At 39.5% G+C, this 11,323-nt stretch overlaps 1 protein-coding gene across 1 annotated transcript in view; it reads left to right on the top strand.

Moving 5' to 3' along the window:
* The first annotated feature begins 4,098 nt into the window (after positions 1-4,098).
* Positions 4,099-11,323, top strand: part of LOC105924887 (B-cell receptor CD22) — a 40,044-nt gene continuing 32,819 nt past the window's right edge. The window contains exons 1-3 of the mRNA XM_036125116.1: positions 4,099-4,431; positions 8,907-8,988; positions 10,986-11,285. Of these exons, the coding sequence (XP_035981009.1) occupies positions 4,099-4,431; positions 8,907-8,988; positions 10,986-11,285 (715 nt within the window). The remainder of the gene's footprint in view (positions 4,432-8,906; positions 8,989-10,985; positions 11,286-11,323) is intronic.

Here is an 11,323-nt window from a genome sequence, read left to right as displayed (position 1 = left end):
CCCCCCTTTCATTTCTGTCTCACCAACAGGGTGTTTAGAAGTGCCTGGGCAGGCGGTAGAACTTTGTAGGTGTTGGTTAATGCTTTTATTCCACGACGAAGTTGGAATTATTTTGCTGAACATTTTCTTTGTATGTGCATGCATTTTACAATTGATTTGCTGTGTTGATTTGTGATCCATGAAGAACCCCGCCGTGGGTTACCGCTTTATTCCTTTCCATCTTCTTCCCTGCTTCCCCCCTCTCTCTCTTTCGCTTCTTATCAGTTTAATTTCTTTGTCCGAGCTCAAGTCGCGGGCTTTGCTTTAAACTCCCAGTTAGCTGCCCCCCCTCTCGAAGCGAGGCATTATCCTATCAGCGTAAGCGTGGTTACGTCATTAGGACCTCCCCTCATACGTCATCGTAGCAGCCATCTTGGGAGGGTGACGTATATCTGAACTGTAGGTAGCTTAGCTGAACTAGCTTTGTGTAAGACATCAAAGCGTCCAGTGAGATTCCCGAAGCTGTTCTGTCTGTCAATGCTGATACGTGAAATGCCGGTGTTTCGAGGGCGGTGTTAAACAACTTTGAGTTAAGTTAAGATCTGCTAACCGCTCATTTTAATCCATTGTTTATTTTTGTTTTGTTCTTTATTTCCACATATATATTTTGCATGTTTTAGTTTAGTAATGAGTAAGAATTCCAAAGTTGTTTGAATCAGAGAATTACTGTAACAGGGAATTGCTTTTGGTTCAATAAAACCAACCACTGCGGAATAGACATTGTTTTGTGTTCAGTCCAATTCACAGTTGCCTGGGTATTCAGAAATCAGAGCTAACCTCCTTTGGAGTTAACATCTGACATTAATACAGAGACAATATCATTGGATGGTGATAAGGAATAAGGATTTAAACTCTAATTGCAGTTACATTGGGGTACTCACAGCCTGCTGGATGAACCTGGTCGGTTAACAGTCCGACCTGATCATTTATTCCAGCATAAATGAGTTCATAACAGCAAATTAACTAATACATTAGTGGTATAAATACTTATAAGCTTATAGCTAACATCACCACCATTTGAACTATATTTGTTATAGCGGAATTTTGAGTTGAATGATTTATTATTTAAATTATAATACCAAATTATAATTAATAATAATAATAAGCATATTCAACCAGCTTATGGCATAACAACAGTTTGTCAAGGAGGCTCAGAGACAGGAGGACCCAGAATTCGACCAGACAACCGAGGTTAGTGAAAATGCAGGATTTAATGAGAAGATCTTGGCAAAACAGTGGTCAAAATCATAATCCAAAAATGATACACAAAAAGGCAGTCCAAAAACTCATACAGGGATATGGCAGAAAACGTGGAACTTAAACTCACCGGAGGCTAGCCGTGGAAAGACACTATAGAACAAGACAAGACAAGAGATGATAATGAACTGGCAGGGAGGTGGCAGAGGAGACAGACTTAAAAAGGCAGGAGAACAAAGGAGAGAGAGTGAGCCAATTAACCAGAAATAGGTTGAGGTAATCAGAGGGAGGGAAGTGGCTGCAGGAGGAAACAAGCTGACAGAAAACACGTGAAAGGAACAGACACTAAACCAACCCTAGAACATAAATAACCATGAAGAACAAACCTAAGACAGAAGATAAAACCAAGACTAAACAGAGCACAGAAGGGAGATCAGAACTAATATAAAGACCGGATAAACTACAACAGCACACAAGCTAAACAAGAATCCAAAACAAGACAGAACAGGTCCAGTGTGGTTTGGATTGCTATGTAAAAAAGAGAAGAAAGTAAAAAGAGAAAAAAGGAAAAAAAAAGAACAAACAAATTGAAAGATGAATAAACAACAGAAAATACTTTTTTTATAATTGCTTCTGATAAAGAGTAACAAAGACAGTCAACTTGTCCACCAAATTTGGAAAAAACATCTGATATTTTTTTTTAAACTAAATTAAGAATAACTGGCCGCATATTGAACTATTAAAATGCAAATTTAATTGCAGAGTGAGGTGCTGAATCAACAGAGTAGTGTTTGCAGCCTAGTGGAGCACTGCTGCAATGTTTTGGACAACTGATCAAACATGTCATGTTGAACTCTATTAAAACTAAAGATTTTTTGAGTCATTCAATAGTGTGGTAACTGGGGCTAGGACTTTAAAAAAATAAATTTGTAAAGAGATTTTTGTATTTAGTATTTGTATTTAGACCAATGCAACATCTTTTCTTATACTGGTTATGTTAGTTTTTTTCACTTGATTTTTTTCATTTGTTTTACAAGTTATTTCTTATATTTACTAAGTTTCTAAGCTGCTGTCCTTTGCGGAGTCTTTCTCCTGGTATTCATTACCAATGATACTTTTTATATTTCCTGTTTTACAGACCACTTTGTTAAGTTATCAGCATCTTTTTGCACTGATGTATGGCAGCCTCGCTTCTGTCAGTCTGGCCCAGGGCAGCTGTGGCTGCTAACATAGCTCAGCACCGTCAGGGTGTGAATGTGTGAATGATTGTAAAGCTACCTTTCCTGCACAACAAGTAACACTTTTTGGTGTGACCTTAAATTGGATATCCATGTTACACTGGATATTAAACACGTTTTCTTTGGAATTTCTAGTGTTAAAGGATCTGGGATAAAATATGTCATTAATATTGCTTAAATTAAAATTTCACATACATGCCAGCACATTTGCAAAACCAAAGCATAACCTCACTGCTTTCCGCACCTATCTGAGCTGCTTTTTGGACTCTTTAAAACCTTGAACTAACTCTAAAGCTATGTAGCTTAAAGCCTTATGTGAAGAGTTTGATTTGTAACCTTTTATTTTGTCTTCAGTATATTTGTCTTTGGCTGCAGGATCTAGGGAAAGGCTAATGCCTGATGTACTCCACACTATCTGATGTGCAACATACTCTATGAGGTTAAATACAAACTTATAGAGTATGTTGTACATTTGTTGTACATTTGCTCTTCCGCTGATACCATCAACATCGCCTTGTACTGCAAATCTAAGCTTTAATGAGGCCTCGCCGGCAGGTCTGTAAAGATTGGACCTGCACACTGCTCCAGACATTTTGAATTGAGAACGCTTCCTGGATGTGAAGCAAAACGTCTTCAGCTTCAGAATAGAAGTCCAGCTTTATTTTTTAACCTTTTTGGATTGATCCTGACCTGGATGACTGACAATCTTCACAAGCTCGTATGTTTAATTTTTATCTATTAGAGAAAGTTTGGTTTTCGTCTAACACAGTTTATCCAAGCACGGTGCACATAAATACGATGTTATGTGGATAGACCATATAAAACTCAAATTTCTAGTAGTTTTTCTTTGAACAAAATTTTTCTTGAGGCTTTACTGGGAGTTTCTATGTTGGTTTCTTTTTCACACCTTTTGGCCTAAAAAAGAAATGGCGCCTTATAATGTTATTATACGTCAATTTGTTTTACTTCGCTTAGTTTGGCTGGCCTGTGTAAACCACTGTATGAATTTTTTATGTGAAGTTGCTATATGTGAAGGGCTACCTCACCTGTCCTATAGGGGAAGAGCTCTGATAGTGAATAACCTGATCGCATCATCTCTGTGGCGCAAGCTCATCGTGTTGGTGCCACCATCAGGCCTACTAAAAGAGGTGCAGCGGCTTCTGGTGGACTTCTTCTGGTCCGGTCAACACTGGCTGAGGGCACCGGTCTTGTATCTCCCTGTGGCAGAGGGAGGACATTGACTTGTAGACATTCTGTCCAGAACCGCGGCTTTCAGACTGTAGACGGCATAGAGGTTGTTGTATGGCTGCAGTCGCTGCTGGTTAGCTACTGCTCGACTGCTGCTCAGGTTTGCTGGCCGGCTTGGGCCGGATAAGCAGTTATTTCAGCTAAGATCAAGTGAAGTTGACCTGACAGGACTCACACCTTTCTACAGCTCGGTGATTAATGCCTGGCAGACACAAAGGTCACAAGAACTCAGGACCCCGGGCCAGGGATGTGGATCTATGAGGAGCCATTGTTTCACAACAACTTCCTTGGAAACCCCACGTTTTCCTCTACTACATTAAGAACTAAATTTGTGGAGGCCGGCATTACTTAACTGGGCCACCTCACAAAAGCATCCATGGAAATGCTCGGTGACATTACAAACATCAGGTCCTCCAGAGTGCTGAGTAGGATTGTGGAGGAAGTCTGGCAGTCCCTGTCTGAGCCACTAAGAGGGTGCGCTAAGAATCCCGCTGCCCAGTGGAAGGATGACGTCATGTACATTTTTCCCTCTCTGAGCGTCTGTCCCGCTGCTGAGGACTGGCAGGAGGAGAGTGGTTTTCTTCTCACCATGAAAACACCAGTGCTGGGTACTTTCAGCTCCTGTGGGAAGAAGCAGCTCTACTACAACTGTGTGAAGGTGCTGAACCTTCGCTCTCTGGCTGGAGTGAAGGAGTCAAAATGGTGTGAGGTATTTGCTTCAGACGTTACCCTTAAAGGCAGGTGGAGGGTCCTGTATAAACCCCCTGTTGAGAAAAGGATGGCGGACCTTCAGTGGAGGATGATACATGGAGCAATAGCCACGAACAGACACAGAGCTCACCTAGATCCAGGCTCTGGGGAGGGCTGTCCATTCTGCACTCAGAGGGAAACATTAGAGCACTTAGTGGTGGGTTGTCCTTGGCTAGTTGATCTTTTCAGAGTTTTGAAGGAAAGGGTGGAAGCTTTAGGAGAGGTTTTTTCTGTTCCTCTGTTTGTTTTTGGACCCAAATACACAGTAAGGAGAAAACTGACATTGGTTTTAATTATTTTTTTATTTGGGGTGGCTAAATTAGCAATTTGGAGGACCAGGAAGAATCAGATGCTGGGTCAGGGTTGGACAGATGTGGTGCGGAGCCTGAAAGGTCTGGTTGTGGCTTGTCTGACAGTAGAGCATGCTTTCTACACACTGACTAGTAATCTGGAGCCTTTTAGGGCTCGGTGGAGGATCAGACATGTTTTATGTTCAGTAGAGGATGATGGCTCACTGGTTCTTAATATTTAACTTATCTTTGTGTGTGTGGTAAATGGTTGTTTTTTATCCTGATGATGCAAATGGAGTCTGTGTTCTAATGTGAAGTAAATTAAAGAATTCCAAAGTCAAAGAACACGAAGAGGGAGGGAGCTGTGGAGAATTTTAATAATGTGTGTCCTTGTTGGTCATCAAACTTGCAACCGAATGAAGCCTTTCTGGATCTCTAGATGTTTGTGGCACCAGGGCCACAGCAGATGCCCCTTCACCAGTCCTTGTCGAGAAGCTGCACTAAGCTCATGTCTGATGTCAAGAATGTGATTGCAAGACTTTATTAAAGCACAAAAAAGTTGTTCTTGTTTTCTTTTCTCCGGTTATTAGAACAAATGACACAAATGTATTTTGATGGTCAAAAAATATTTATACTTTAATATAAATACTGTAATACTTTGGCCAGTGTATTTGACAGTACTGCAAATAATTAAAAACAGCTAATTATAATTAACTGATGAAATTTGAGATAAGAATTACTTTTACTGTCCTAGAAGGAGTAATTCGGATGTGACTGCGGCAAAAACACGGATTTAGGCGCTAGATCAGTAATGAAAAACAACCTTATCTAAAATTAAATTGTATAGTAACAGAACTTATCAGAAAGGCATAAAGATAAAAAAATAAAGTATTGACAGTATTGATGCTTAATATCACTGCTGTTAAAAATCTTTTAATTGATGCTATTAATGTGTTCCCCTCGCTGCCGCCATGTCTGAGATAAAATATCTGGTGTACAGTTTTAAATGTTAACTGCGTTTCTGAAACTCCCCGGGCGAGGTAACGGTTTCCTTTGGGTGCGTTGGTCACTCTACAGAGGCTCAAGCTGGGGAATCATTTGAAGCATGCTACTCTCCCATGGGACAACTGGAGATTAGGCCTGAACATCAAATCAATAACCACCGGGGGGCGCCGGTGGGGTTGTTCGCCCAGGGCACCAAACAGACTAGGAGAACCCCTGCCTGTGTAAGTAAAAATTCTGTGAGTTTTTATAGCAGCAATGAACTGTTGAGGAAATTGCATAATAGGTTGTTGTCAGCTGTGTTTGTTTTAGACCAGTTTGAAACACTAGGTGTCGTTATTACTTATTGCTTCTTTAAGAAAGCTGGTCTATTGACCAGGATGCTCTGACTGGAATCTAAATGCAAAGTAGGTCACATAAATGGTGAAAAAGAGAAAATTCAATGTAAAATGGACTGGAAGCAAAATGGTGAGAAGCCAGGGCTGAAGTTAAGTGTTCTTGCATTGTAGTGCCTGTTAGAACATGGGCTTCCTAATTCTGGGTAGTTTGTAGGCAATGGAGGGAAGAGTGGTCCAGAAAGGGCTTACAGGGCAATTAAATAGTCCAAGAAGTAAGTTATAAAAGCGTGAATAACTCTCTTCAGATAGCAAAGGGTAAATAGAGTTTACTGTTTGCTATTAGTCTGAGTGGGAAAAAGCTGTAAATCAGCTCCAGAGCCGTGATAGATAGAGCATTTTCTTTAAATAAGCTAATCCTTTAAATATTTAAAAAAAACATTTTTATTGTTTCCCTCCAGGGCTTGCCTCAGGGGACAAACACTCTTGACTCAAAACCTGCTTTATTTGATAATGATGCGGGACATTTTTGTACATTTTGAAAGACATTTTGTGAAAAAAGTGGAAAGGGAACTAGTGCAAATTTTATCTTTTGCAATCAGAAATGATGGAAAAGAACTCACGCATACACAAACCCGTTTAACAGAAAGGCCAAAGGGGAAGTGTTTGCTGACATTTTCACAAATAGTATGCCACAGATTATTGAAGTTCAGTTTCTCCCTTTTTTTACTTCCTCGGTCTGATTTACTCTCACTTTTTGTGTCTGTATGTCAGCATGTTGCATCCAAACCCTCCGCAGTAAGACACTAATACTGCTTTCCCACTGACAATTTCATCCGCGCACTGCTCTCCGCTCCTTGCCTGTTGCATTTCCATGGACCCCACTGGCAGCTGAATCTGTGGCTTTAAGCCCCACCACCAGCCATCAGTGTTGTGTGCTCTGTCGCTGTTACACATTACTGTGTGACATTGATACTTTAAAGAAAACTGTAAGAAATGGTAAAGAAAAAAAAAGTAAAATAATTATTAATAAAAATATAACTACAACAAATAAAAATACAAATACTCTTTGTATCATTGTACATACAAGAATCTCTTGAATATTTTATGAAGGATAAACTAATCCACTGGGATAAATATCTGGATCACAAATCAGCCTTAATTAATGATTAAATAAGGCACAGCTTATTTCTGCCTGCACAAGCATGGGAGGTGACAGAAGCGACTGAGCTGTTGCAAAGTTTGCCTCATAGAGTTAAAATTCAGGCCTTTATTATGATGTATTTGCCTCTGCCATGGTGAGAACAATGATAAGAACTTCAAAAGACATGAAATGCTGACCTTTAACCGCAGTGAAATTATTTTTATAGCTTGGATATTAGATATTTCTGCTGTGCTGATTTGGCGGCATGCTCTTTGGGTTTCATCTGCTGCGGATAATCTACTGGAGCAGTTGCTCTCTGTCTTCTTCCTCCTCCCCCACACACAGTGGTCCCATCAGGGGCTGTGAAGAACATTTTGAACCAAACACTCTTTGAAGACAAAACTTAATAGCTTTCATTGTGTATAAAATGAGAGCAAGTCTCGCTAAATCCATGGATCTAATTTAGGTTATTAAATACAGCATATAATTAAGAAAACTGGAGAGTCCTTTTTCTTTTCTTTTGTTTCCTTCAGGCATGGGTTATGGCTTGTAAATAGTATATTTGGGTTTGACCCACTCCTTCATCGCGGTCCTTAATATTAATGTTTTTGCCCTTCAGTTTATCTTTTCCCTGCACTTCCTTGGTGAACCCTTGTTTCTTCTCAGTCTTGGTCAGTCGAACATCAGTCTGCTCACATCACATTCCATCCCATGTTCAGCCCTACGCCGCACTAGCCAGACTACCTCCTGAAGAGGTACAAAAAGAGACTGTAATTGAAATGCTCGCAAAGCAGGCAGAGCCGAATGGAGCCTGTGTTTAACAGGCATAATTTATTTATTTTTCCTTTTGTTTTGTTGCTGCATTCTTATTTAATTTACTTCTGTGCTCCTGTCCTCTAATTTGTTTTTCACTTGCTTCCCCTTTTCACTTCTGCTCTGATTCAGTCTGTATCTTTGGACAAATCATCACTAGCTCCTCATGAATATATTATGCTGTCCTTTTGTCTGCATGCAGCTCCTGGGGTCACCACTTCATTTGCTGGATTTTTTTGACTTAATATTGGATTACGTCTGTTTTGGTTTTGCTCAGAGTAAGTAAATTGCTTCAGTTTATCAATTAATTGTAACAGTTTTTAGTTGATTTTCAGATCTTTAGACTTTTGTTCTGATGTAGAAGTGAGATATTCAGCAACCTGTAAGCACAACATTTCTTCTCTGCTTTCTTTTTTTCACTTTTATGTCGCTAAATATATACAAAGGCAAGTATATATGTTCAATCATTCAATGGGTTTTCCTTAATTTTATTACTTTCTATATTTTCGATACATGGTGAAGAAATCAAAACTATGAAGTAAACCTATGTAGATTTATGTTGTACACAAAAACTGTAAAGTAACTCAAAACATATTTGATATTCTTCAAAATAACCCCCCTTTTTTTAATTCCTGTTTTGGTCACTCTTGGTATTCTGTCAGTGGGCTTTGAGGTTGTCGCCTGAGATGGTTTTCCAACAGTCTTGAAGGAGTTACCGAACGTAGTAATAAATAAAGATAAACCCTGGAATGAGAAGGTGAGTCCAAATATTTCACTAGTTGTGTATGTATACTGTATGTGGAACAGCATGATTTATCTAGGAACAGATTTTATGAAAACTTCTTTCCAGGAGGACGATCAGAATCAGATGGCAGCTCTGTGTGAGAGCGTGTTGGCAGTCAACATGTTACTGAGCATCTTTTTTCTTCCAGGTGAGCTCTAGGTTCACTTCATTTCATTTGGAGACATCACATGATTTTTAGCCTGAATCATTTGGTCCTGATTTTAAGGTTCCACGTCTCGCATGCTGCAGCTGAACAAAACTTTATGGATCATGAACTTTCTCTTCAAGAACATGTTGCTGCACATTATGTTCATTGGTCTGTTTTTACAGGTGCTTTGGCTGATTGTCCCGATCCAGTTCTCTTTGCTGGCACACCTGGGCAGATTGAAGCACTGAGTGGATCTTGTTTGCTACTGCCATGCAGCTTTAATTCAACGGATTCCAGATATGACAAGACCAGAACTATTTATGGAATTTGGTTGAGAAACAGCACACATATAGATACTGCAATTTTTAACAGCAGTGGCTCAGTTAACATCTATTCACTGAAAATGATCGGAAACCTGAAAGAGGAAAACTGCACCACTCTGTTTCCTGACTTAAACACAAGTCATACAAACAAATACCTCCTCCGAATTCAGAACTGGCCGTTTAGGGCAACAGCTGTTTGTGAGCCTGTTCAGATAAAAGTAAGAGGTAAGAATGATTTTGTCTTATACTATGATACTGAGGTTTAATGTAAATCAGAATAATTCACACCCCTGGTTATTTGCTTTCCTCCAATAAGATTATTTCTTATGGGAAATGATCCCTATTATCTTCTTAGAAGATAAAGATCATCAAAGAAGTGTCTCTTTTTTTACAATATAAATGTATTTTTGTCTTGTTTTATTTTATATTTTATTCAGAAATTATACTCAACAATTGATATTCCCTTTATAAATATCAAGGGAGAAATCTTTTTTGGCATTACAGAAATCAAATAGTTAATATAATTACTACCCATAATTTCCCCCAGCATTCAGCAATGATTACGCTGTTGAACCTCATATTCAGCTGGACACAGAGTTACATTTAAAAGGTTTATTGTGAGGATGAATAATGGCAGGTGAGGCAGGCAAGCAGCACCAGACTTGAACAGATGAGTTATGGCAGATGGTGCAGGCAGACAGGGATCAGCAGGAGACCAGAAGATGCAGGTAGAGACAGAGCAGAACACGTCATGTAAACCGGGGAACCACCAGAATTGGCAGAGCAACCGGCTGGGACTCACGGAGAAAACAGGCAGAACTGCAGCATGCAGACACAGGAAAGTTTTAACTGAAGAGTCTAGCACACAGGATCTGGTAATGGCAGGGCTCATCATACCAAACAAGAAGAGAGATGTTGTGACAGGGATGAGCTGGCTGACACAGGTATATGTAGACAGGTGCACAGGTGAGCTGAGTTGACTAATTAGTGGCAACAGTTGGAGATGATCTAGAGCAGGGTGGTGGCTGGAGGGAGGTTGAGCTGACTGGATGATCACTGGTGGCTGAGCGATGACAGGCTGATATGAAAAGTCCTGAAAAGTCCAAAGGCAAAATAAACCAAAACCCCAAATCATGACACATTATTTTAGCTTTGTATCTTTAGTGTTTAAGCTTGAACCCAATCCGACTAAGGCACTTTAAAAATGTAATACTACTTTCAGTCAGAACAAGCATTTTGGTCAAATGAAAAGGTCATCTTAAGCTTTAAACGAAAACGAGTAATTGTGTTTTTAATGTAAATAAAAAGTTGGTTAATAATTTAAAAATATTTAAACAATTGACAAATGTAGAATCTTAGCACATGCTTTCTCAGCAATGACAAAGCATGGTGTCCATTATTGAAAACAATTGATTAGTTTTGTATTGTGAAATCAACATTGATCAAACAAAAATTATTATCACCATGTTTGGGATAAAATCTCTTTAGGAAACTTTTTTCCAGATGTTTTTTATATTCATGATAAAAAAATTAACACACTGAGCAAATGCAAAGAATGCCAACATATTTCTCATGTTTACAAGAAGTAAACTATATTTTCCCCAACTGGCGACTGTTCTAAATATTTTACATATGTTTAACTTTCCAAACTGTCTGTATAATGTGAAACCCCAGATTCTCCTTGGAGTCCCAGCATTAACATCCCTGCTGATCTGAAGGAGCATCAGTCTGTCACTATCAGCTGCTCAGCTTTGACTCCCTGTCCACACTCACCTCCTGAACTCACCTGGAATCTCCAACAAGACTCTCACAGACAAACAGAGAAAAACACAGAGGGAACCTTTACAACTAAAATCCAGGAGACCATCACTCTGTCAGACACACATGATGGATACAACATCAGCTGTTCTGCCACATATCCTGTGAATGGAGGAAACAAGACAGCAGAGACAGAAGTGACTCTCAGTGTTTCATGTAAGTGATCCTGTCAGCACGTCATGGTTCAGCTGTTT

The sequence above is a fragment of the Fundulus heteroclitus genome, chromosome 21, assembly GCF_011125445.2.
Source record: "Fundulus heteroclitus isolate FHET01 chromosome 21, MU-UCD_Fhet_4.1, whole genome shotgun sequence".
NCBI classification, from domain to species: Eukaryota; Metazoa; Chordata; class Actinopteri; order Cyprinodontiformes; family Fundulidae; genus Fundulus; species Fundulus heteroclitus.
This window is presented reverse-complemented; position numbering and strand designations above follow the sequence as displayed.